Raw genomic sequence first — 27,931 nt, forward strand, 5'->3', positions numbered from 1 at the left:
TTAATTATTACTCTTTATTTATGTCTGTAACAAGGAAATTTAAGTTTAAGAAAACCTGACTGACTGACTGACTGACTGACTGAAATAATATGCAAGGCTCGGAAAGATGCCAGACATTCTGAAAACATATTATAACCCTGTTCCGTACAAAAGAGACTTATCTCAACGATTAAATATGCCCCAATGACGTCCATAGACTGTAAACGAACTCATATTTGGGTCCTAAATTATGGTTAGATATGTTTTCAAAATGATGAACGTTTTTCCGAGCTTTGCATTAGGTAGTCACAATTATTACATTAAGATTAAGGTCCGTCAAATCGGAAAACAGACTTACATACATCATTCGGAAATACCTTGATCAAATGATCATTAACCGGGTAGGTAAGTATGTAATAGCAGGCGTGTCTCACTCCGCGATTTCGTCGCTTTGCTACAGGTAGCTAAAAGTGCATCCGTTCGGCCCCAATTTTGGGGTTCGCCATAAGCCGCGCGTGGCGCTGTCGCCACCTAGCGGCCATATCTGTGCTGATCGTAACAGACGCGTTTTGTTAGAGAGTGAGTCTTCTGTACTTAGTACTATTATTTATTCTGTGGTAATAGTTAATAGCTAACTTTCACATCTCACCGGTGATTTACCTACAGGCAATTTTCTAAAAGAGACAGTTATATTATATTGATTATCTTGGGCTGTCATCAATACTGGTCGAATTTGATTAAATGACCTTCTGTATGTAATGTTTAAAATCTAGATTAGATTAGAGATAATTCAGTGTCCTCAGTTAAACATGAAGTAAAGATAGGTACCTACATGAATCATCCTGCTGCCCTAATAGCATTTTCTTGTAGGGATTTTGTTGGGCCTTTGTTTACGTATTAGTTGGGCAACCGTTATATTTGGCCGTACGATTTGCTGGAGGGCCCTCGACAAAGGCCCTCCCGAAGATTCCCAACAGTGGGCCATAAGAGTAATTTTTTCGTTGGGCCTATTTAAATAAATCATACAATTATTCAACGGTGGTGGTTTTGGTTGGGCCGTGGTTGGGCCTATACACATTTGTTTGATGGTTGGTTAATTGTTACATTTGGCCGTACGATTTGCTGGAGGGCCCTCGACAAAGGCCCTCCCGAAGATTCCCAACAGAGGGCCATTAGAGTAATTTTTTCGTTGGGCCTATTTAAATAAATCATACAATTATTCAACGGTGGTGGTTTTGGTTGGGCCGTGGTTAGGCCTATACACATTTGTTTGATGGTTGGTTAATTGTTACATTTGGCCGTATGGCTTGCTATAGGGCCAACTGCAAAAAAATAAAAAAGGGCAATTTTTTCGTTGTTCTTCTGTTTGCAAATTCAACAATTACCCAACGGCAAGTCAGGTAGGTCGGTAGGTAGTCACCAGGTTGAAGGCCCAACACAGCTTGTCCCACAAAGGGCCAACATTGTAACTTTAACGTTGGGCCTTGTGTTGGATTCTTACAATACTACCGTAGGTAAATAGTTGTGTAATTTATAGTGTGCCTACAGTCTAATTATGTAATGGGCTTTTGTTTACGAGTCCTACAGTTACCCTACGTTAAGTAAGTTGTTGTGTAATACGACGTTGGGCCTTTGCTGATAAATATTACAATTACACTACGGTAGGCATTGGTTGTATCCACATGAAGGCCCTAGGCAGCAGTTGTTGTTAATCTTCTCTGTATCGTTCCAATTTTAGTATATGTAGCAAGCTTCGGCAGAAGCAAGTACACTTACTATACACTCTAATTTGTATATATACTAACCGCACTTCGAAACTTCGTAAGCGAGATTTATGTTTTTTGAGATTTAAATTGAGAAAATGTTGGTAAAATACAATTTTTTAAATTTATATATATATTTCATAGTTATAGCTATTAGATTTATAAGTTACTTTTAAAAAATATTATGATTATATCCGGAACAATCGAGAAAATAACTATAACTTCGATGTTTGGAGACAGTAACGCCATCTAGTGACGCCACAAGCAAACTCAACTGGTATTGTTGGGCATCAGTACCAAAGCCAATGTTGGTAAATGCGATATTTGTGCTCACTGGGCCAACGAATGTTATCGTTGTTTAGCCACCGGTACCAAAATACACAAAGGCCCATTGTTAGGCGTCAGTGCCACAGCCAATGTTGGTAAATACGATATTTGTCATCATTGGGCCATCGGATGATATCGTTGATTAGCCAACGTTACCAATATAAACAAAGGCCCATTGTTGGGCATCAGTGCCACAGCCAATGTTGGTAAATGCGATTTTTGTCATCATTGGGCCATCGGATGATATCGTTGATTAGCCAACGTTACCAAAATACACAAAGGCCCATTGTTGGGCATCAGTGCTACAGCCAATGTTGGTAAATGCAATATTTGTCGTCCTTGGGCCATCGGATGATATCGTTGATTAGCCAACGTTACCAAAATAAACAAAGGCCCATTGTTGGGCATCAGTGCCACAGCCAATGTTGGTAAATGCGATATTTGTCATCATTGGGCCATCGGATGATATCGTTGATTAGCCAACGTTACCAAAATACACAAAGGCCCATTGTTGGCCATCAATGCTACAGTCAATGTTGGTAAATGCGATATTTGTCGTCATTGGGCCATCGGATGATATCGTTGATTAGCCAACGTTACCAAAATAAACAAAGGCCCATTGTTGGGCATCAGTGCCACAGCCAATGTTAGTAAATGCGATTTTTGTCATCATTGGGCCATCGGATGATATCGTTGATTAGCCAACGTTACCAAAATACACAAAGGCCCATTGTTGGGCATCAATGCTACAGCCAATGTTGGTAAATGCGATATTTGTCGTCATTGGGCCATCGGATGATATCGTCGATTAGCCAACGTTACCAAAATAAACAAAGGCCCATTGTTGGGCATCAGTGCCACAGCCAATGTTGGTAAATGCGATATTTGTCATCATTGGGCCATCGGATGATATCGTTGATTAGCCAACGTTACCAAAATAAACAAAGGCCCATTGTTGGGCATCAGTGCCACAGCCAATGTTAGTAAATGCGATTTTTGTCATCATTGGGCCATCGGATGATATCGTTGATTAGCCAACGTTACCAAAATACACAAAGGCCCATTGTTGGGCATCAATGCTACAGCCAATGTTGGTAAATGCGATATTTGTCGTCATTGGGCCATCGGATGATATCGTCGATTAGCCAACGTTACCAAAATAAACAAAGGCCCATTGTTGGGCATCAGTGCCACAGCCAATGTTGGTAAATACGATATATGTCATCATTGGGCCAACGAATATTATCGTTGTTTAGCCAACGGTACCAAAATACACAAAGGCCCATTGTTGGGCATCTGTGCCACAGCGAATATTGGTAAATGCGATGGTGGGCCAATACAAAATTAATGTTGGCTACGGAACGAACCTCATCCCAACGTTTTCCCTACCGTTGGCACCGTGGGCCCCAACGAAAATGCTACTAGGGTGCCGAAATCGCTGTCTAAGTCCCACTTTATCACTTCAAACAATCCTTATCCTTACGTACTGAAGTATGTACATCTTTGTAAAGTACTTAATTTAACACGTTTTTTAACACATCGTTGCAATATTAGGCCACGGTCAAGTGATTGATCTAAATAAGGCAATTTTATCGGAAACGACAGTGACAGTGATAAACAAATATTTACAATTACTTAAACGTTAATAAAACTTAATTGAATAGTATCCTATTTTCACTCATAACGGCTCTACAATTTGGAGCTTACTCGTAGGCTAAGAATAGATCGACTCTACCTACCTATCCAATTGATTTAATTATTTTTGACGGAGGAGGAGGTGGAGGAGGGAAATTCGTTTTGACCCATTTTACTTAAGTACAAAGGCATTAAATACCACCTATAATATAGTCTACCAGGGATGTAACGGATGTGATTTTATCGGAACCGAAAACGGAAACAGATGTTTTCAATTTAGTTTAACGGAACCGAAAACGGAAACGGAACCGAAAACGGAACCGGAACCAGAACCGGAGCCTGAGTAATAGGTGGACGAGATGTGAAGGGTAGGTCTATTAAAAACAAAAATTCCAAATATTACCTATAGTTCGTTTTTTTTTAGCATTAGAAAGAACTCCACAGAAGCAAGCGTGCAGTTTTTATCAGGCTCTTTAATTGTTAATAATTATTGAATTATCTAATGTAGCATGGTCAATACATACAATTTACTTCAAATTATTACCGCTAAAAGTGCCGGATTTGGAACCACAAGCTTACTTCTGCGAAATTCTTTCTAATGCTAAAAAAACGGAACATAATCAGCCTTTTTTATGCAATAAAAAATACTTTGACCTTTTAGATGTTATAACCCCACTAACTTCATCAAAATAGTTCCAAATTGACTTGATTTCGGCTTCATGTGCGTTTTTCTACACACTAACATTCACCACACACACTACACACATTCAGTAGTCAGTACACAACATAACACATAACCTACGATTTTAATTTTTATAACACGAATAAAACAAAGTATACAAACAAACAACAAATTAGCGTAGCACGTGGCAAGCGGGGCGATGAGCGAATGACTGGTATGAACCTGTTTGTTTTTGATGTACGTCGCCGCCGCGCGAAGCATTGACATCCGTTATAACTTCCGTTTCATTCATAACGGAAACGGAACAGAAACGGATGTGTAATACTAAACGGAAGTTCCGCCTTAACGGAAACGGAACCGGAGCTCCGTAACATCCCTGTAGTCTACGAACATTTTTGTGATAAAATGTAGGTACCTACGCCAAGGAAACCTTATATTGGTATACCTGTTCCGAACTTTGCCAGTCGTCCAGCTATTTTCTGATACCTTCCTACTTGCAACCGGAAATTTTGCGTAAAAAATAGGACACATTATATCATGGTGTTCGGCATTGAGTGCATATGTACTTCGATATAAATCTAGGCTGTAAAACCATAATGCAACTGTCGTCAACAACAACAAAGCAAGTGTCAGTGCGGAGAAGCGACGGGGACAGCTATAAGTATTCACAAAAGGACACTTGTCTATCATCATGGAAGCATATACCACATAAACCAGACCCTTAGATGTGCAGGACCCGTATGTAAACGTAGATTGAAATAACTGGTCCTCTTGCAGCGCAGCGAAGAACTGGCTCGTTTTGACATTTGTACTGGTCACGAGGATGCCACTCATTACCCCACACCACATTATTATTGCATTACTTAAACCCTCTAATTTGATATTAATTTCGCGGCCATTATTTTCATTATCTCTGCTGACATAACATTAAGAATAACTAAGCTATTTCACAATGTCACCGCTCAACGTGACGGAAAATTATAGGTGCGGCGAGTAATACCTACGCACCGTGAATGATATTTTTCAGGGAACTGTTTCCGTCTCTCTGTTATTGGTCATCATTCATCAAAATGCTGTTGACAAAATTTAGGCAGATGCGTACATTATCTCTGTGAATCATAATTTCGGGATTTGTTAGATTTAGGAAGAACATTAGAGCATGGACTTATAAGATGGACTGCATTGTCACTTTTTTTGCCATACTAAATTGAACTTTATCACCGAGCTAGAAAGACGTTCGTACCAGACTAGAGAAAACGGTCCACTTGAGATAGCAAAGGTGGGTCGCGGTGTCTCACTCGCACGTGTTGCCAATATTAAAAATATACCATTGTGGTAGTATTTATATCAATATACTACTCAAATTAAATAACTTCTTATATTATTTAAATGCTATATTCAGAGTAAGGTTCTGATATCTTTTAAGAAATTTGTAAATAAGTATGATGTCAATATTATTACCTGATTTAACCAAGCATGTGGACAACAAAAAAAAACCTTTTATTTTGGTGTGGTAGACATTGTACAAACTTTGAATGTTAATTGGTATCCCTATCGTCATGACATGTTATCAAAACACGTGAATGCAAAATTTCCTAAAAATGGTGAATAAATGTTGCGTTAAAGGTTGTGGGAGTGAAAGAATTTCTAATTGTGGAATATTGTTTCACCAGGAAGCCACAATTATTACATTTTGCGATAAAAATACAAGACAACATTGTCAAACTCATTAGGGTGACTATGATGTCGGCACGATGAGAATCAGTGTTACACAATTTTTATTAGGTACTTAAGTAAGTTTATATAAATAGGTATGTATTTATTTCGGCATGTTTAAATTGGTGAAATGAGAGCCAATACAGAATAAATAATTGCCAAAATTGAAATCCAAAGTCCTTAAACATTACAGACACATTTATGCATTGTTATAATAATAATAAACACATTGATAATAAAAGAAAAATAGAACTTTATCGTAATTTACTGACTTTTGGGACGATACCAGAAACGTTACTGGGAATTTACCCTCTTTGGAAAATTTACTAAGAACGGCACATCACTAATTTCTTTACATTTCACGACTCTTCTCTTTTCGCACAGGTGGCCTAGCACCGTGAACACCGAAGTTCGAAAATTACGGGCATCTTTCTCTTTTACTCCTATAAAGGAGTAATTACAGTAACAGAGAAAGATGCTCGCAATTTGCAAACTTCGATGTCTATGGTCCAGTGACAAGCGTCCTAGTTAAAAACGATAGCAAGCGGGCGTAGTGGACCCACGCGACCCTCAGGCAGTTACGAATTTGCCCTAAGACCGAGTAGGCCCGGGCCTAGGGCGGCCAGATATTTTGGGCGGCAGTCTATATGATGGGTGCTGAGAAAGGGGGGGCGGCTAGAGCTTGCTATGTTGGGCTTGGGGCCTAAGGCGGCAAATACTGTATGTAATTCCTCCACTGTCCTGAGAGCCGACCCCGTTGCGTCTTTGTCGCACTTGTAAATTCGTACGTAAGTGTGACAGAGAGGCAACACGTCGAACATGGTTCACAGTAGACCCTCTGCTTCTGTCAGCATATTTGTCTCTCTATCTCTCTCACTCATACCTGTGTTCTTGACAGACGTTACGGCGGACCACCTTCCTGACGATCGACCATGTTCGTGATCCAGTACCTACGCCTACTAGTAACAGCTTTTCGTCTTCACTTGGTCCCTCAATACTGAGGATCGTGACATCATATCCTTCTGTTGAAGACCAGGTTCCTCCATAGGGTTCTCTTCCTCGCCAAGCGCATGGCCTCGTGCAGTTTTAATTGCATAGGTGCCGTAATGTGAACACACCATTTAGAACAACTAAATTAAGTACCTAAGGTTGTGTGAAGCGTTTTACAGAAGAGAAAAAACTATATCCATCCCTTTTTAGGCGAAAAGACAGTATGATTTCTATTACTAATATAACTATGCACGATTAGTCATAGTCATAGTCATAGCATTTTATTCATAAACAATACAGGATTGTGTTTGAAAATACATTTTACACATAAACTTAAAACTAAACAAAAACAAGTAAATCAACACTTGAGACTAAACAATATCGAACACTTCATCTACAGTATAAAAACACCCTCTCAATAAAAACAGTTTTAATTTGTGTTTAAAGATATTACTTTCTGATATTGTTTTAAGTTCTACAGGAAGTTTGTTAAACAATTTAACGGCCTGGTGTCTTACACAGTGTTCCTCTATTTTTGATGATGGACGGAAATTAACTTTTATATTTTTTGTGCGCGACGCTTTACGCAACTCCTGTTCCTCATCAGTTTCAAATCTTGAGCTATGTTTAACGAGATCCGTGAGTAATAAGAGCACATAAAGACTAGGCACCGTAAGGATGCCAAGTTTTTCAAAATATTGCCTGCAAGACGTCCTTTGTGGGATGCGAAACATGATTCTAATCGCTCTTTTTTGAGCGATTAGAGCTCTATTGATGTTATATTGGAAGCTGTTTCCCCATAACATAATACTGTACCTCAACTTGGACTCAATCAGGGCATGATAAACTATTTTAAGATGTTCTATATTAATTTCATCTCTAAGCGTTCTCAGGGCATAGCATGCTGAACTAACTGCGTTCTCAATACCATCCAGCTCTTGTGTCCAGTTTAATTTGGAATCAAGACGTATACCCAGAAATTTTACAGCATCAACTATTGCTATAGATGTTCCATTCATAACGATTTGAAGCTCGTCATTTTTCTTAGAGTTTTGTTTGAACAGAATTATTTGGGATTTATCGGTATTTAGGCATAAATTATTAAATGTAAACCATTCATAAAAGGAAGATAATGCAAGATTGATTAATTCATTGAGCTCTACTAAGTTTTTAGCGTGTACAACAGCATTAGTATCATCAGCATACATTATTAAATTACAGTTTGGTACTACATTAGATATAAATTTAACAAGATCATTTGTAAATATAATAAAAAGTACAGGGCCTAAAATGGACCCCTGCGGGACTGATGAAAGATCCTGGTAAACTATATATTTAAATGTTATACTAATATCCCACATACATAAGACGTATGGTCACCCTAATTAGAAAGAGATACAACGGCCCACCTTGACTATCTCATGTGGACACACTTTTTGGCCAATGTCCGCCATCCAGTTATGTTTAATGTCCATGCATTAGAGACATGATCAGTCATACTTTTATACTTTGACATTCGAAATGCTACTCGTAGCATGCGGGCATAACCAATTCACCAGTGTTACCAACTGCCAAAAAATATTGAAATGCACCGGAACTGAATGGTACAATAGTCTGTTTGAGATCCTGATAACGGTAAAAAATAAAGATACTACTCCTAAAAACACGTGTGATACCTCATTAGATTCGTCATGATGTCTAGAAAAATGTATTCGAAGCGTGAATTAGCACACAAAAAATATCAAAAGTTATAAACAAAAAAAGGGAAGAAAAAGTAGTTATTTTTTATTTCCCCAATATCTCAAAAAGTATTAATATTTAAGAAACCAAAATGAATATTATAAAAGAGGAGGACATTTCCAATCAAACATTCCAGACTTGCAGAACTGTATCTCCATTATTAATACCTTTTATCCAACGCTGAACACAGCCCTCCGCGCCTCATTTTCGAGAAACGCGCGCGGCGTGTAATAACGATTACGTAACATTAAATATAATTTTAAAGGTATTAAATTTAATATTCATTGAAAAATTTTAAAAAATATGGTGTATTTAAAACATGTCAACACATGTAATACTTGTAGAAATATATCTTAAAGTTATTTTTTCAACAAGTTAGGCAATTGTAAATTAGCAAAATATCTTTATTTTTCACCGTTTTCAGGATCTCGAACAGACTGCAAGTGGTGTGTAAAAATTAGCTTAGTAAACCTTAGGTAACCTAATATGCGTGTTACGAATTTCAAATTTGGAATGTCTATTCGAAGTATCTGAACACTTTACTACAAGAAGGGCTTTAATTTAACTTTTGTTTATGTTACCATGTTGAAACATTTCTGGGGTATCTATGGGTATTGACCAGATCGACAAAACCGGTATATGTAAAGCGCAAGATAAACTGGCAAACGGGATAAAGGTTTCGTTGTTAAGAGTAAGCTATCAGCCAATTGGAGAATTGGACCATTCATAAAATAATACATTCGTGGAAATTATCAATATTATCGTATATACACCTTATTTAGATTTAGATACCTATAGGTATTATTTCATTTTGCCAGTCCTTCGTTTAAGCTCGAAAAATTTCTAGTTATTAATTCATGTGTGATTTCGCTGCACCTATTTGTAGTACATGTAGGTAAAAACTAATAATAGTGGTTACAAATATTTCTTACTTCTTAAATGTTTACGACTACGAGTCTGAAACGCACCTTATTTAAATGATAAACAACTACCTATAATAGAATATATTATCACTCTTATCAGTTCTTGTGAAAGAAAAATCTAATCTCATCCTACTTATATTTTTGACCCCCATTTACACGTCGTGTAGGTACCTATAGTACCTACTTATATTTAACATCGTGTATGACGAAAAAGTAACAGTGTTATGAAGTGTTCTAAATAACTTGTACCTACCTAGGAAAATAATAGGTCAGCCTATGGGTCTTCTCGCATACCTATAGTTAGTAGGTGTAGTGAAAAGGCTTAATCCCTAATTCCCTACCAATATTATATTAATAGGCCTTTTCATCTGTGTCAGATGTTTTAAGCAGCATCCCGGTAACGACACTTGCGTTCGTGGCTGTATAGCCCTATGCGGGAGAGGATCCCTCGTCCACACACGCGGCAGGTGTATGCTCCCCCAGATGGGTGGGGGTTGGAGGCCTGCTCGTGGCGCCTCAAGCGTTTTTCTTTTAAAGAGGAAAACCAGGCATCGTCGTGCTTGAATTGGCCATCATGAACAACACGTCGCCACATAGGTCGATCTTCGGCCAGTCTCTGCCATTGGTTGCATGAGATATTAAAGGCAACCATATCACGCTTGACACAATCTTTGTAGCGCAGCATTGGTCGTCCGACCGGTCTTTTTGCATTTGCAATCTCTCCTAGTAGGATTTGACGTGGTAAACGAGTCCGTTCCATTCGGTACACATGCCCAAGCCACCTCAGTCGTCTCTTCTTTAGTATGGCTGTGATACTAGGGAGCTGTGCATCGCTTAGAACAGACTCGTTTGTCACGCGATCCTTCCATGTGATGCCGAGTATGCTCCGCAGACAGCGCATGTGGAAGGTGTTCAGCCGGCGTTCTTGTTTTGCGTAAGTAGTCCAGGATTCCGCTCCGTACAGAAGTGTGCTTAGGACACATGCTTGGTAAATAAGCATTTTCGTTTTTACCGTGAGATGTTTGTTGTCCCAAGCCCTTGCACGGAGTCTCCCGAACGTACTGGCTGCTCTGCCGATGCGGGAGTCGATCTCCGCGTCAAGCGAGAGATTGCTCGACACAAGCGAGCCAAGGTAACAAAACTTGCTGACCACCTCGAGAGGTGCGCCGTTAAGTACGATCCTTGGCTGGGCTGAACATCCTTGCGCTAGTATGACGGTTTTCTTGGCGTTAATGGACATGGAAAAGAGATTGCAGGCTTTTGTAAATTGGTCCATGATTGTCTGCAACTGAGACTGACTGTGAGCGACGAACGCGGCATCGTCAGCAAAGAGAAGGCTGTCTACAAACAAGTCCTCTCTATGGCGTTTGGACTTGAGCCTCGTTAAGTTATACATCTGACCGTCGGATCTTATGTACAGGTGTATTCCCTGTAGGTCGTCTCCAAAAGCAACCTTCAAGAGTACAGAAAAGAATATTCCGAAGAGAGTAGGTGCCAATACACAACCACAAATGATTTCATATTTTCTATTATGTCTATTTATTCTGAATTATGATGAAGCTAGGCTTTCTACAAAATATGTTAAGATTATTAAGTAGGTATATACTATCTTTCACATGTTCCCGCGATATATTAACAAGGACAATGATGCGTTCAATGAGTCAAGTTTTACCGAGTACTCGTGTAGGGTCACATATGATAACCCTAGCCAAGAACGCATCTGTGTAGATATGGGTGCGTTACTGTGGGGTGTAGAGTACTGTGGAGTGCGAACCTACGACCTCCGTCTTACTGATAAAATAGGTACCTACCTACTTACCTCTTTTAAATATAGAGAGGTGTCAATAATAATCCATGAACAATTCTATTTAAATGATGGAATATAACGATGACAATTACAGCCTAGATTATTGTACTGAGGATGACTGAAGTAGCATGACAAATACGAACGTTTCCGAGAAAATACGATGGAAAACAATTATGCATACTATATCGAAGATTAAGATATGGTATAGGAGGTGAATGAAGGGAATTATTTTAAATAAAGAACTAGATTAAAATATAGCAGCAGCGTCAATAATAATGCGTATTTTTTAACAGATGAATAATAATAGGGCAACCATTAATCATGCATTAAAATGGCAATTAAACCCACGTACCCATCATAATTAAACTAATTTGGAAGAAAAAAATAAACATAAGTTATTTTCAGAACCTTTGAATTTCTTCGTGGATGTATGCAAACCCTCTCATGCTTGAGAGGAGGCAGGTGCCCAGCAGTGAGACGAATATAGGGCAAATTATTTATTTTTTTTATTTTTATTTTCAGAACAACCTGCACTTTTCTGACGTTGGCTGCCTTGTTGCACTTCGAGGCAATAGCAACAGATACCAGCGTCGAGATCCAAGAGCTGAACGGGCTGGTGCAGCCGAAGCGATGTTCTTACGAGTACGCACACGGCTACTATGGGGCCTCCTGCGCCAACTTGGAGTTGGACAGTGTACCCAACCTTAAAGGAAGCATAGAGGTAAAGCAGTCTTAATCCCCTTACAGCCAGTTACCGTTGAACAGTACCGTCTTTCCCATAAGCCCGCACACAGGGCCCGTGCCCAGGGCCCCCATCCTCAGGGGGCCCCGAAGGACAGTGAGTAACAGTATATTTGATTACCCATTAGACGTGCGCGCCGCCGCGGCGCGCCGCCGCCATAAGGAGTCAGCGCGCCGCCGCCGCCGCCGGTAGTTTAAAATTCGCGCCGAGACAAAGCCCGCAAGAGTACAAATTTAAAATCAATGGACATAAAGCCTGTGCGACGTGCCTAGCTTTAGCGTTCCGACTGTTCCGTTTTTTTTTAATTAATTGCTTGGTTTATTTTAATCCTTAAATCGATAACGTCCACTATAATGGACATCCCAAGAAAAAAATATGCACCAAATATTAAAGCATAGCGTTACTTTCCTCTGGTAGCGTACTTACACTACCAGGAAACTACTACTACTACTAATACTACTTGAATGATATGTTATTTTTAAGTATGAGTATATAAGAAAATATTGGAAACCAGTGTGAACATAATCTTTTTGTCAAAGTCCTACAGAACGCAGAACTTGCAAGGAAGCATCCTACAGACTGACATTTTACCCATATTTCGTTGTTTTTTTTAATATGACAGTATTAAGCAGCGCTAAAATAAAACGTGTAATAGGTTACTAACTGGTCTGTTTATTATCATGAAAATGTTTTTTGTTTATGGGTAAAAACAAGTGCAAAAAGTGTAATGTCCAGTATTTTGCCCGTTGTAATCGACAACACGGCACTTTTGCTAAATCTAATATGTTAGACGTTGCCAAGTATGCGAAGAGTAAAATTATTAAATTTTCTGGTAGTTTTTGTGGTAAATAAATTAAATAGAGGGATGTTAGGTGTTTCAAAACATCTTAAAAAGTCATTACTTGCCGTATTACGTAATGAACCAAATAGATAAAAAAATATTTTTATGTATTTTTTCCCTGTGGATTAGGAAAATTTTGATAAAAGTGCATGCATTATTGTAAAAACCATTGCTTAGATGTTACTGCTTCCTAGGATAACCCGCTGTTTGATTTAATGTTAAATAACTGACGTTAATGACTGGTAAAATTTTACCACCTACGAGCTATAAATTTATTCCAAAAATATGAAAATAATAGATTTTACTTCAATTCATTACATAAGTTAACATTATCAGTAAGTGTATTTCTAATTAAAAAATGCAATTATTCTATATTTATTTTAAAAAACATGAATTGGACTACAAAAAAACCTTATGCACATAAAGTAGGTAGTCCATACTCGGCAACGTCCTAAATACTGGACGTCTTTTCATTAAACGGCGTATCTTTTTATTTACACCGATCCTGGCAACGTCCAACATACTGACATATGTTTTTTTCATGATATTTCTACAATAAACCAAAAAAAAACGTAGTAACGCAGTTTTTTTGAGATTTTTCCCGTGTCGATTTAAGAGTTAATCTTGGTTTCTCATTATACGTATATTGAAAATTTGAAAATCCCACGCCGCCGGCGTTACGCCGCCGCCGTGGATTTTTTCGTGGCGCGCCGCCGCCCGATTTTTTTCGACCGGCGCGCACGTCTATTACCCATAATAAGGAGAAGATCATAGTAGAAAAATGTTAGTTTAATTAGCCTTCTTTACTTTCCAAAAGGGCTCCAGATTCTCGTATTTTTGTCGAATCTAAATTTTTCATTTCCAAAAAGAAAGTGGACACAGGAGTGTTTCCTTAATTTTCCTGAAATTTCCGAGATTTTTTCCAAGTTTTTGGAAACTCTCAGTAATTATTTTTCTCGTACAAATTCATCAACGTAAGTTGTTTAAAATGTTTAAAAAAATATGCCTAATACCTACCTACACTTAAAATGCGCACTTAAAATATACTGTGAAGGTGTTCTTTTAATAACTACTTACAACATCTGAGATCTTAACGCGTATTTTTGTTGCAGGTCATTGACTTCAAAGGAAACAGAATAGGGCTACTAAAAAAAGAGACATTCGCCGAGTATACAGGCCTAATATTGCTCTACCTCCCTGATAACTACATGTTTGGCATCGAAGAAAATGCTCTTTCCACATTAACTTCTTTAGTGAGCCTGGATTTATCAGGCAACAGGATCCAAACACTACCAAACTCTATTTTCCAACTACCCTCGTTAAAAAAATTACAGCTTAACGGTAATCCGTTGATGCAAATGGATGGACAGTTTAATGCTCTCTCTAGGCCAATAAAAGCACCTTTGCAATACCTAGACATGTCCGGCTGTTCGCTATCAAAAATATGGAACTGGGGTATCGTACCTCAACTAACTTTCTACAATATTTCCCACAACCCTCTCACAGATTTGGAGGTGTTTCACTTCGTGGACATGTGTAAACTGATGAAGGTTGATTTGACGAAGTCTGTCGACAGAGTAAGACTGTGTGACCTGAAACCGACAATCGCGTGGCTGAAACGGAAACGTGTAGACTACTTACTTTTGGACGACTCGCATGTGAGACTGGCGTCTTTAGGTTGGTATGAGGTTTAATTATTTATAAATAGATTAAGTTATCAGGTGACCAAAAAAGTTCGTGCGGTTTTAGGCGGCGCTCACTATAGAGACATGTTTGAACTTGTTGCGATTCCTAGCGCCTAATATTTAGTGTCAATATAACATGCACGGACTCGTCAGTATATTGATGCGCTCTATTTTGTTAACACGCTGTTCATAAGTAAATTATTTTTGTCTAAAATGTCAGTTAATACTAATGTGATTCGGGCTTGTTTGCTCTACGAATTTAAACTCGGCACCAAGGCTGCAGAGGCATCTCGTAAAATATGTACGGCATTCGGTGAAGATGCAGTATCAGAACGTACTGCACAAAAGTGGTTTAAAAAGTTCTTGCCTGGTGACGAGTCGCTTGAAGATTTACCTCGTTCGGGAAGACCCTCTGTTATTGACAATCAAGAATTACGGGCTGCCATTGAAAACGACACTAAGTTAACTTGCCAGGAACTTTCGCAAATGTTTGGTGTTAGTCATGAAACAATTCGTTTGCACTTACATCAGTTAGGTAAATCTTGGAAGTTAAGTAAATGGGTCCCTCATGAATTATCCTTGGAGGATATAACCAACGGAGACGCCATGTCTAAAATTTTCGGTACAAAATAGTCTGCCGTTTTTTGCGGGGGAGGGGCACATCAAATGTATAGGTACGTCATGTCAGATAAACGTCAGTCCATACATATGGTTGACATGAGGTTGACCATTGGCCGCCTATTTTCGACAGAGGGGAACGCCTGTTAATGGCGGCTCCATTGTTAATTACTCCGAGTGAATTATCGGATGAACACAGGTGTCATCGAGTATCAGTTTGTTCAGCATTGCTTTCGCGCTATAAAACTGAGCCGTTTTTGGACAGTCTGCTTACAGCTGATGAAAAATGGATTATGTACAATAATACAAAACGAACCCATCATTGGTTGTCCCCAAACCAACCAGTACCACATGTACCGAAGACGCCAATTCATTGCCGGAAGATCATGCTTTGTGTATGGTGGACTGCTGCTGGTATAGTACACTACGAGTTTTTTCCCGAGGGTCAAACTATTACTGCTAAACTCTACTCGATGCAGCTTGAGCAAGTACACAAATCGTTACTTCAGAAGCAGCCTGGACTAGTTAACCGGAATAAAGTAATATTTTTGCAAGATAACGCTAGGCCACACGTTGCCAAGCTCACTCTGGAAAAAAATAATGATTTAAAATGGGAGTTACTACCCCACCCTCCGTATTCTCCGGATATGTCTCCAATGGATTTTCACCTTTTCTTGGCTTTAGATAATCATGTGATAGATAAAAAATTTCGAAATCAAGTTGAGATCGAAGAGGAGGTTGCCAATTTTTTCGCTTCAAAAAATAAAAGCTTTTACAAGGACGGGATGTATAAACTTGTATCTCGTTGGGAAAGAGTTCTAGAATGCGAGGGTGCTTATATAAATGAATAAATTGTTTTATAAATAAATCTACAAGACTTTGATTTTTACCATAAAAACCGCACGAACTTTTTTGGTCACCTGATAGTTTATAAGTAGAGCACAGTTAGTCAACTTACAATCAAATAAAGTACCTTAGCTACTACCTTTCTCGAGTGGAGACCGCGCATCGGCAAACGTAGCGTAGGACGCCCTCAGACTAGATGGAGCGATGACCTTCGCAAGGCGGCTGGCAAGAGCTGGATCAGAGTCGCCGCAAATCGTGCTCAATGGCGTGCAATAGGAGAGGCCTATGTCCAGCAGTGGACGAGAGTAGGCTGATGATGATGATGATGAGCTACTTCCTTTACATAGTTAAACCAAACTGTATGTCATAGTAGTTATACTCTATTGCCAGTAATACCTACACTCCTCTTACGTAAATTTGTAAACTCATCTTACCTACTCCGTTTTAAAGATCTCGCTTGGTGTTTCGGTGCAGTTGAACACACATGCCCTCATTTTTACAACTTATCGAGAAAGAATTGTTTAACTATGCCGAGACCTAGATAGATACATTTGTTTATAATGTTTACGCATTGAATTTTAATTACAGAGTTCGCGTCGTGTCCTGAGAGCGCCATTTCGAATGATCTCAACCATACACATAACCTGTGTCTGGCAGCTTACAGAGTAAGTTTATATATATTTCTTCTTTTGTTTTGTGTTTGTATTTATAATTTTATTAAGGTTGTTTCCGCTGTAGAGTAGGAATTGGACAAAGGTAGATTCGGGTGATTACAAATCACTCCCGAATGTCGGGTAGTTCCAAAAACGGATTTCTAACACGAGCGGCGGATTATGGGTGATTATCGAAATCAGGACCTAAACCTAATCTAAATGAAATTCTCCCCAAAAAAACTATCAAACAACCAACATATTATATCATAATCTAAATATCAATGTATATACACAAGTGGCCTAACCAGCGGGCGCAGCACGGTTCCATTTTTATCGACTTTCACTATGCGCGTCCCTTTCGCACTGACATAATTGTTAGAACGTGACAGGTATGGTGACAAGGGATAAAAACGCCGCCGTTAGCGTTAGCGAACGAAACGCTAATGTCTCTCTCTTTGGTCTTCTGACTTACTTGCGCCCATTCTATACCCAATTAAGGCCGAGCCACACCGGCTTGCGTGTGCGTGATGTGCGTGTGTGCGTGCGCTAAAATGTTGGAGCCGCACACGCACACGTCACGCAAGCGGTGTGCCGTCTCTCATAAGGATCTGTATCCTACAACGCCGCACGCGCACGTGAACGTCAGGCACACGCAGCCGGTGTGCACAGGCCTTTAATGTATTGCTATTACCTTAGAACATATTATTATGTTAATCATTTTATATCCAGGAGCCAGTCCCCGAGTCGCGGCCAGCCCGACGCACGTGGGCAAAGCTGTGCGGCGGCCTCGCGGGCTTCCTGGTGGGATTCATGCTGCTGCTGTACGTGTTCCACCGCTACAACGTGGCCAAGACCAAGCGGGCCAGCGAGAAGAAGCCCCTGCCCAAACAGGGCGACAAGCGTGCGTCTGAGTTGCTTTTAAATGATGCCTCGTCCGCCTAATTGGTGCCATCCACTGTCGCGCCAGCCAATCGCCAATCGTGGCAGTATCAGTAGAATGTAACTAAGAGCTGTTTCAGACAGACGGTTTCCGCAAACAAAATCCTCGTGTGAAAGTTATACTATATTAGCACCTATACTACTAAAACGGGATCCTGCAAAAAACCGTACCCGCAACAAACTGAACGTCAGTGGGAAACAGCTCTTAAGGATACAAATTCATCTTTTACCTTAAAAATATGGACAATGATCCTGGGACCAAACCCCACGCGAGGGCAGCTACTGGATATTTAATGAGTGAGAAGAAAACAAGTGTCAATAGTTTTACTCCTAGCTGTTTTCTAACTGTGTATTGCCAGGATTGGCTGTTCAAATTCTAGCATAGATAGGTACAGGTTCATGATCACGAAATCGTATAACGTTGGAAGGAGCACGATACGTACTAATAATTAAGTAGGCACCTAGTGCTGCATTTACGTATGAATTCTGGAAATAATATTTTTATATTTGATGTTATGAATGATTAGGTATATTGATTGTGCAAGAGTAATAATTAGGTATATCAATTAAGTAAGTACACTAGGTGGCGCTTAAAGCGTGATTTAAGCAAATTTGAATTTTGAAAGTATCCATCGAATTTGTTTAAATCTAGGTACTTCTAAATTGAAAATGTCGTTTCTAAACAAGATAATACTTGTACGAGTAGGATCTACCGAATTTTCTATACTAAAACAAAGTACCTACAGGATGTCCCAGAATTCGACGTCAAGCCGTAAACGGATGATAGACCAAGTCATAACAGTTATCATAAAAATACAAAAAAAATCCAACTCTTGTTCTTTAAAAATTATGGTCACTTTAAAAATTCACAAAAAAATCCACATCCTGTAATTATTCAAGATTACACAATAATAAAAAAATTAGAATAAATTATGGAATTTGTAGTAACAAGAGTTAAAGAACCATTACAGGGTGTGGATTTTTTAGTGAATTTTTAAAGTGACCATGATTTTTAAAAAACATGAGTTGGATTACGGCTTGACGTCGAATTCTGGGACATCCTGTATACCAAAATTACCAAATGCTGTAGTGTAGTCTTAGGTAAGTAAGTGCCATTGTCATTATTTAATTAATAATTATCTATCAATCCGTTACCATTCACAATTTAAATTTAAAGGCCTAATGTAGAAGGCTTTAAGTCTGATTAGTGTAACAAAGCATTTAATAAAGACAGAAAACAAAACAATACATATTACCACTATATTACCTTCTAAATAATTATGTACTAACAATACATGTTGTACCAGAGGGTAAAGCTCTGTTTTCCTAGGATAGCGGTGCCGTCATATAGCGGCCGTCCCCCTCGGAGTAATTAACAATGGAGACGCCATGTCTAAAATTTTCGGTACAAAATAGTCTGCCGTTTTTTGCGGGGGAGAGGGGCACATCAAATGTATAGGTACGTCATGACGTACCGTCTGACGTTTATCTGACATGTCAGATAAACGTCAGTCCATACATATGGTTGACATGTGGTTGACCATTGGCCGCCTATTTTCGACAGAGGGGAACGCCTGTTAATGGCGGCTCCATTGTTAATTACTCCGAGCCGTCCCCATACAAAATACTACTACATCCATATTTAGCTGTATTATTTTGTATGGAAACGGCCGCTATATGACGGCACCGCTATCCTAAGAAACCAAAGCTTTGTCCAGTTTTTTTAGAAGACGTTAGGGATTCGTTTTGCCAAAGATGTTTTGTAGGATAATACTGTTATATTATAAATAATTTTTTTATAAAAAATTGTAAAAAGTAACGTACATAACATATATCCATATTAACCCATTCTTAAGGAATAGATGCTTTCTGTATTTTTAGTCTTCCTATATTATTAAGTAGATTATAATTATGAAGGCAAATAACTCTACCGGCTTTTAATTTTGCTGGGAACTTAGTGGAGACTTGAGAGATAGAACACAAATTCATTAACTAACTTCTAAAGTTTTTGTTATTTTGCAATGATAGATATAACACTGTGATACAGTTACTTATTTTAATAAAAAATAAAAATTATACATGTGTTGTCTTTTAATCGACCCAGAAATATGTAATTGTAGAGGTGATCAGAGGGATTATTTAAATGTGTGTGATGTCATCATCATCATCATCTCAGCCATACGACGTCCACTGCTGAACATAGGCCTCCCCCTTATCCGTGGTCCTTATCCTCCGTGTGTGATATACAAAGTGTGTATAAATGTCGTTTTAGAATATGGTCGGTATATTAAAAGAAACACATAATGAGAAAGCAAGTAGGAAACCAGACCCTGGCAAAAGCCGGGATAACGCTAGGTAGAAGATTAAAAGAAACACGTATGCCATCAAAAAAACATTTATTATTAAATGAAATTAAACTGAACTAAATAGTTAAATGGTCACAAAATTAAAATATAAACATTCGATTCCTTGCTGATTGCATCGAAATTTCTCGAAGTCATTTCCATCACGTAAAATAATGTAATCGAATGTTTTAACATCAACTATAAGTAAGTCGCAAACATTGTCCCCCGGTTGGCAAGTCCAAGCCTCCTCTTCCACTTCAGCAAGGTCGTCCCTTGAATGCCAGCCTAGGGTTAATTTCGTTGAGTGTTATCCAGATTTGGGGAAATTTTCAATGGTCTCAAGTGTCTTTTTTCTCACTATCGTTTACGGATTTTGCTGCTGGCTGGGTTTCCTTTTCCTTTGCCAGCCGTTGTTTGCTAAATTTACCCATGCCAGGCTGATAAATGACGCGACTTGGGCGATCCTGAAAAAAGACCATCATGAGATGCATGCAATCGCAGTGATTTATACAATCTATTAGTTAAAATCTAAAATTAGTTTTAAGTGTCCCTTATTAACTTTCACGACTGGTCAAGTACTCTAGTAACTAATACTCCTCATTTTAAAATATGAGTTAGGTAAATTAATATTAAAATCCCGGACGATGGAAAATAAAATCCCGGTTTGCTAAGTCACTTAGACCCCTCTAATTTTTTTATAAAGTCCAATAAAAAATATTCCAGCAAGTATCAAACAGGTGATCATTTGATCAACAATCTTATTAAACCCATCTAAATTAAAAGTTTAGACAGTAATTTACAAACTTACCTTATTTCGAATGCGTCTCTCGGTACGCCGGTCGGTACTTTCGCTTTTCTCCTTTTCTTCAGACCCCTCTCTGTCTGTCGATTTGCCCCTGTCGTCCAACGAATTCTGTCGCTTCAAAACAGAATCATCATTATTTAGTCCTTCACCAGAATCCAAGCTGCTTCTCCTAACCTTTGCTACAGCTGTAGGTTCGTCATTCTTGCTACACTCGTCAGTAGCTTCTTCTGAATCCTTGCGAGGTTTTACCTCTTCCAATTTAGTCTTCTTCTCCATCCCATCTATTATCCTGGTCAAATCATCCGTTTTGACTTGTGGCAACTGTGTAAATGGTTTGATATCATCATGATTCAGTGATCTATATTTACCATCTGATAGAGAGCTTTTTCCAGTAAATGATTGTTTATCTGCCTTGATAGTTTCAGTTGGCTTAGTCCTTTCTTTGCGGGTGTCACTATATTTTTTACTCTTCTGTTCTTTGACACCATCTTTAGGCTTGATAGGTTTATCAATTTTGCTTTTATCTGATTCATCATCGTCATCATCTTTTTTGTCGGAATCGTGTCTTTTCTTCTTGTCTGTGGCAAGACCCATTCCAGATTTACGCTGTTCCCTAAAGGTTTTAGATTCATAGACAGTTCCCTCCTTATTGTCTGGTTTGCTTTGTTCTTCTCTAGGTTTAGACGATTTGTCTTTTTCCCACTCTCTAGGTTTGATCTTCTTAATTTCATTCTCGCCAGAGTCATCTTCCTATAAAAGAAAACAGGAATGAAAATAATTTGTGCAATTGCAAAATTTATTATGTTAAACTAAATGATATGGTTACGACATGAGACTAAAATAATGATAATTAAATTATCAAATCATGTGGAACTTACATGGTATATGGTATGCACATACAAATTCAGCTATGCAATAAATAATGAAAAACTAGAACAAATAAAATGTTAAATAAACCAATGAAAACCTTTAAACATGTATCACCACCACTCTTTGAACTACCTTCTTGTAACTCCTTTTTATCACAATATTTACTAGAGGTCAAAGTAAAAGTATTATGGGTTTTCATAGACAAGGCAGGAAAATGGCTATCCCAGTCCGAGTCCGTACTAATAAATTCATCAGAACCTTGGGACTTTTTTAATTCTGTTTTAGCTGGTGCACATTTCACTTTAGATTTATGGTAGATTCTTTGCTCGCCAAACCAAAACTGGTGGTTAGGTTTGTCATAATAGTCACAATTATATTGAAATCCTTCATCTTCTGATAAATCACCAGGTGTCTAAAGAAAAAGTACAGTTATTTTTATATCCGCTATATTTATATTGCGTGTACATGTATCAATTACATCTTGTTTGCAGAGTGTTTGTAATTAACGGTTTAAGTTTAAAGCTGTTCGGACCAGGGCCCAGTTTTATAAAGTTACAAGTTACAGGTTACAAGAGTACAGGCTACAGGCACCTGTAATGCACTGTGAACGGCTACAGGTGTTTTATAAATACACATAAATAATTACAGTTGTAAAGAACCACGGTCAATCTCGATTACATGTGAAATCTACAGGTGTGAAGGACATCACTATTTAAAAAAAAAACGTGTGTCATAGATACTCGGTTCTCTACTAAATTATGTGTTTTTGTTTGCTGTAAAATATTGATTACTGGAAAAATGGCCAGAAATGAAGGAAAAATCGAGTGGTTGAGAGCGGCGTTCCATGCCAAGGATATACTTTTTGGGCCGTTTTCAGATTCAGATTAAGTTAGATTTAATGAAATATTTACGTAATAAGTAAATAACATGTAAATAAGTACTCTTTCACATTCTTACATTAAAATGTATCGTTTCGGTAGCGGCTCAAAGATAAATACGGTGTGTATCGAAAATTATGAATAGTACACTTTACCATAATGTGAATGCACTATACTTAAATAAAGAGACGAATGCTAATAAATCAACGACAAATATCGGCAATAATCCCTTACCATTTCCTAGTAGATAAAATAAAACGAATCGTCAATAAAATCAATATCAAACATATTGTCACTTTATTTCCTATTTACTATATATTTCAGATACATTAACAAAAACTGATAAGGTGCATGGAAAAGTATGCATGCCCTGGCACAATCGTTGGCGTTGGTGCTTAACAATAAAGAGTAAAGTTTAAAATCTCTCAGAAAACGAGTCTACAAGTAACTGCTGTTGTGCTGTTACAGGACTCAAGACGTATGTAAGTTTTTGTTACAAGTGTACCAATCTACACTTGTAATTTACAATATTTTTATAAAACGCTTGTTCGATTATGAGTTTAAAACTATAAAACTCCCGTATTTTCGTCTATGGTTGAGCTACAGGCACTTGTACCTGTAACCTGTAAAATTGTAACACAGTACTTTTATAAAACGCAAATTGTAAAAAACGGAGCAAGTGTTGCCAGTAAACGCCTGTAAACTTGTAACTTGTAACTTTATAAAACTGGGCCCAGGTGCTTAACATGTCATTATTCTAAAAACAATATTTCTTTGTTTTTAAAATATTGACAAAATGATACAACATTATGAACAATATTAAAAACGGAAGCAGCAACTGGCAGCCAATAAAAAGTAAATAACAAGCAGGAATTTATCAAGTCCATTTAGGCCAATTGACTGCATAAAATGTCATGAATGGTAAATGCTATTAATAATTATGGAACAATCATCATGAGAATAACTAAACATTTATAATATAATTCGTTCAAGAATGCAGTAAAATCATCACTGTACGCTAGCCTAGCCACGCCCGTAACCAATCAAATTGTTCCTAATTAAAGGCCAGTGTACCGTCGTCACGCAAGCGGCGTGTGTGCGTAGCTCCATTTTAGCGCACGCGCACATACACGTCCACGCACATACAGCCAGTGTGATCTGGCCTTTAGAAAGTCAAATTCACAATGACCAGTTGAAGGCATAAATATATTATATGGGTTAGAATTATTTCCTTTATTAGGTTTGGCTCTATAATAAAAGTTGTTTAGGGAGACAGAGACCTCTATAAACCATATTGTGTCTGAATTCTGTAGACCAAGTTAGGCTATCTACAAATACATAGATCTGGTTAACAAGCCTTCCACAAAGGTCCAGTACTTTTATGAGCGGAAAACAAGCCTATCAAGAGAAAGCGCCGCTTTAGAGAAAAAATTTAACACTTATATCATGTCACGACAGGCGTGCCTTACGCCATAGAGTAGAGTATGATGGCACGCCAGTTTTGTCATACGCCACACGTTAAAAACATTGATGACACGCCTGTCGTGCCATACGCACCGAAACGGTTAAATGAATAAATGGTTGTACCTTGATGGCCGGCTCTTTAGTTTTCCTCTCGATCCTCATCTTGCGCTTGTCGTTCTCGCGGCGGCGGCGCTCGTCGCGCCCGCGCTTGTCCTGCTTGCGCGCCGCCAGATACTCCAACAGCGGAGTTGATTGAACTTTCTTATCATTGCCTACAATCAAATAATTAAGTATAACTTTTTATGACAGTCAAATGTTAATTAACAGGTGTTCCTTTCCTACCATAGATACAAGTAACATAGATACGAGTATTAAGTGATACGTCATTTTATTTTTTGACCATAATTGGCGAATGTTGGCACATTCGCGAACCACTTGCGAAATGGTTGTTTGCATTTCATAGCAAGATAAATAAAGCAAAATGGAACAAATATAAAATTCATTAGCAAAATATGCAGCAATGTGGAAATGCACTATTAAAGAGTCTCCTAAGTCAGTAAGTAGTATGTAGGTACCTAGAGAGACTTTGTATGTTTGTCATGGAGAAAGTATATGAATATTTTCTCAGTGTTTAGTTTAAGTATATCTATACATATATTGTTATCTAAAACAACACAAGCCATATTAAAGTGCAGGACTGACATTTATTCCCATAACATTTATTTGCTTATCATGGGCATAAGTTTGTCTGTGTGGAATGAATGATGATTCATAAAACCGGGCAAGTGCGAGTCGGACTCGCGCACGAAGGGTTCCGTACCATAATGCAAAAAAAAAAAACGGTCACCCATGACCACTGACCACTCCCGACGTTGCTTAACTTTGGTCAAAAATCACGTTTGTTGTATGGGAGCCCCATTTAAATCTTTATTTTATTCTGTTTTTAGTATTTGTTGTTATAGCGGCAACAGAAATACATCATCTGTGAAAATTTCAACTGTCTAGCTATCACGGTTCGTGAGATACAGCCTGGTGACAGACGGACGGACGGACGGACAGCGAAGACTTAGTAATAGGGTCCCGTTTTACCCTTTGGGTACGGAACCCTAAAAATCACTGTAAGGTGGGCAACAATAACCCAACCCACTTTAACACAGACTGATTATTGGAGCAAAATTGAAATAAAATATATACTTATAAATAAAAGATGTTCTCTATGGAAAAAGTTGTTTTGTTTACAGATACAGTATTGTTTACTCAACTGTTATGTGTATGAGAGCCTGTCAAGCCAGCCTTTTAGCAAAGATTATCTCACAAGAGCATTTTTTGTTACATTTTCACTCCTTAATGAATATTTACTGGCTCAAGAAAATGTTAGATTCTTACCATCGCTAATAGGATATGAATATTCTAGTTTCGGCTGGTTTTCTACCTCTGGCTCCTTAGTCAAGCTCTCCAAAAACTCTTGGTATATTGGGTCACTCTCTATGGTACCACATTTTGGGTCCTTCTTTTTCTTTTTCTTTGGAATTCTCTGAAATGGAGCATACTCAACTATTCCAACATACTCCATACCTGAAAATTAAACATTTTAGTTAATTTTCTTATCACAATCACATACGGATGAAACACTTTTAGTAACTAAATAGACAGTTATGTAAATAAAATAAAATTAATGTGACATTCTCAGGCAGAAAGTAGAACATGCCAGGTTGACAACAAGGAAGAACTTGCATTGCATCTTTATTTATTTATTTAAGACGGTTGTATCTTTATGATAGTTAACAAAGTAATACTTTGCCTAAACGAAATACACAAATTATGTAAGTTGAAATATGAACTATTATAAATACCATGTGGATAATAATATACATTACCAACCTCTATCATCAACAAAGACATATTCATCAAATTTATCCCTAAACAGATAAATATCTTCAATATTAACGAAGTTTATATAAGCTCTGGAATAAACATTATTGCCCAACGACGGATCTGGCTTAGCAAAGTAGAAATGGTCGTGTTCCGGTATGGGCGACACTTGTTCTAGAAACTGTTCTTCGGTCATCGTTGGAGGCAATCGGCGAAGGATAATCTGCAATTGAATTAAAGCGTTACAAACCCTATTTTTCCTTTCATTAAGCAGATGGTAAAATGTTTACATTAAACACAAATATGGTCCAAAAAAATGTACTTTGGTTAGGGGCCGTTGTGATCTGGTTTTCTTGTCCTTAGATTTATTAATAAATGTTTTGCTGCCTGTCTCAGCCTGCGCGTCCTTAACATGTTGATCCTCGGTCATTGTTTACGTTTTATTCACGTGTTTATTTTAAAGTTTCATCATTTTGTAATAGTGCTCGAATCGAGTTGAATCGACGCAAGTCAATTTTTTAGTGACTTTTGTGACGTTTCGTTTGTCGTTGTGACGTTTATGACTTATGAAACATGAAGGTGGCAACACTTTTTGTATGAGTTGCCAGCTTATTATTTCCTTGAATGGTCGGCAAACAAACTATAGTCTGGCAACACAACTTGTCAGTCAGTAAGAACCATAGACATAATATATATATAGACGGTGTCTCAGCGAGCTGTCACTGTTGCCACTTTTGTTTAGTGTACGATTAACAATGAGGCCCACGTTGCTGTAGCCATGTCGATAAAGTCATATCGATAAACTATCGACATTTCTTGCAATTTTAATTTTACTTCAAAGGCTTAACGATACCTAAAATGACCAAAAACGCTTTTATTCTTTATTGTGGTTATCAGATCACAATTTTATAGTCACGCCCCAGCAGGGAACCAAGGGAAAGTTCAGATATTTAATTAAAATACATAAATACCTCCTAAAATAGGTGTTCCGCAATAATTGAATTATATTATTATATTATAATATATTCATTATCCATTAGCATTTCAATTATGTTTATGTTTAACGAAGATATTGAAGCTTCAATTAATCGCTATTTCGTTCCGCTGTGTAGCGTTTATCGATATATAACATGATTAAAATCGACTTTTTACATCCCTAAAAGAGCACACATATACGCTTTTACGCACACATACACAGCCCGGGCGCATCAAGAAAGGCAACACTTGATTTGAAGTCCACCTTGTCAACAGTATGGTTGTCCTTTTTTGACAAACGGCATTTTAAAAGAGCGAGGAGAGAGAAATGATACTAGTTGCTGCGTCGTGAAAGAGAACAGAAAAGGTTGGGCCCTTGGTAAGAACCAGGAAAACCATAGACTTATAATATATAAAGACGGTGTCTCAGCGAGCTGTCACTGTTGCCACTTTTGTTTAGTGTACGATTAACAATGAGGCCCACGTTGCTGTAGCCATGTCGATAAAGGCATATCGATAAACTATCGACATTTCTTGCAATTTTAATTTTACTTCAAAGGCTTAACGATACCTAAAATGACCAAAAACGCTTTTATTCTTTATTGCGGTTATCAGATCACAATTTTATAGTCACGCCCCAGCAGGGAACCAAGGGAAAGTTGAGATATTTAATTATAAAAAATAAGTTCAAAAACTAAAACCCGACTACTGCAAATCGCGCTCTAAAAAGTATGAAACAAGATAGAATTATTATCTAAAAATTATCGAACAGGAAATATTATAAATGTTACCATTTTTTTTAGTAAAAAATACAACGTAATATAATTTACTATTTT

General features: G+C 38.0%; 2 protein-coding genes across 2 annotated transcripts in view; one reads left to right on the forward strand and one right to left on the reverse strand.

The window, feature by feature from the left end:
- LOC134680148 (uncharacterized) overlaps positions 1-19,962 on the forward strand; it is a 28,722-nt gene extending 8,760 nt beyond the window's left edge. The window contains exons 2-5 of the mRNA XM_063539209.1: positions 12,085-12,283; positions 14,258-14,822; positions 16,883-16,959; positions 17,677-19,962. Coding sequence (XP_063395279.1) covers positions 12,085-12,283; positions 14,258-14,822; positions 16,883-16,959; positions 17,677-17,889 — 1,054 coding nt within the window. The 3' untranslated portion in view covers positions 17,890-19,962. The remainder of the gene's footprint in view (positions 1-12,084; positions 12,284-14,257; positions 14,823-16,882; positions 16,960-17,676) is intronic.
- Positions 19,963-20,267: 305 nt separating this feature from the next.
- On the reverse strand, positions 20,268-26,677 carry LOC134680140 (regulator of nonsense transcripts 3B). The gene is made up of 6 exons (XM_063539189.1): positions 26,443-26,677; positions 26,130-26,343; positions 25,635-25,823; positions 24,372-24,520; positions 21,040-21,786; positions 20,268-20,695 (listed from the first exon to the last, which is right to left on the reverse strand). The coding sequence occupies exons 1-6, from the start codon at positions 26,548-26,550 to the stop codon at positions 20,570-20,572; spliced, it is 1,533 nt and encodes a 510-aa protein (XP_063395259.1). The 5' UTR covers positions 26,551-26,677; the 3' UTR covers positions 20,268-20,569.
- Between the last annotated feature and the right edge of the window lie 1,254 nt (positions 26,678-27,931).

The sequence above is a fragment of the Cydia fagiglandana genome, chromosome 3, assembly GCF_963556715.1.
Source record: "Cydia fagiglandana chromosome 3, ilCydFagi1.1, whole genome shotgun sequence".
NCBI lineage: Eukaryota > Metazoa > Arthropoda > Insecta > Lepidoptera > Tortricidae > Cydia > Cydia fagiglandana.

Coding starts and splice junctions, on each gene's coding strand:
- LOC134680140 (XM_063539189.1), bottom strand. CDS start 26,550: ATGACCGAGGATCAACATGTTAAGGACGCGCAGGCTGAGACAGGCAGC. Junction 24,521..25,634: donor TTCATATCCTATTAGCGATG/GTAAGAATCTAA, acceptor ATTTGATTGTAG/GCAATGATAAGAAAGTTCAA. Junction 21,787..24,371: donor CTAAAGAGCCGGCCATCAAG/GTACAACCATTT, acceptor TTTCTTTTATAG/GAAGATGACTCTGGCGAGAA.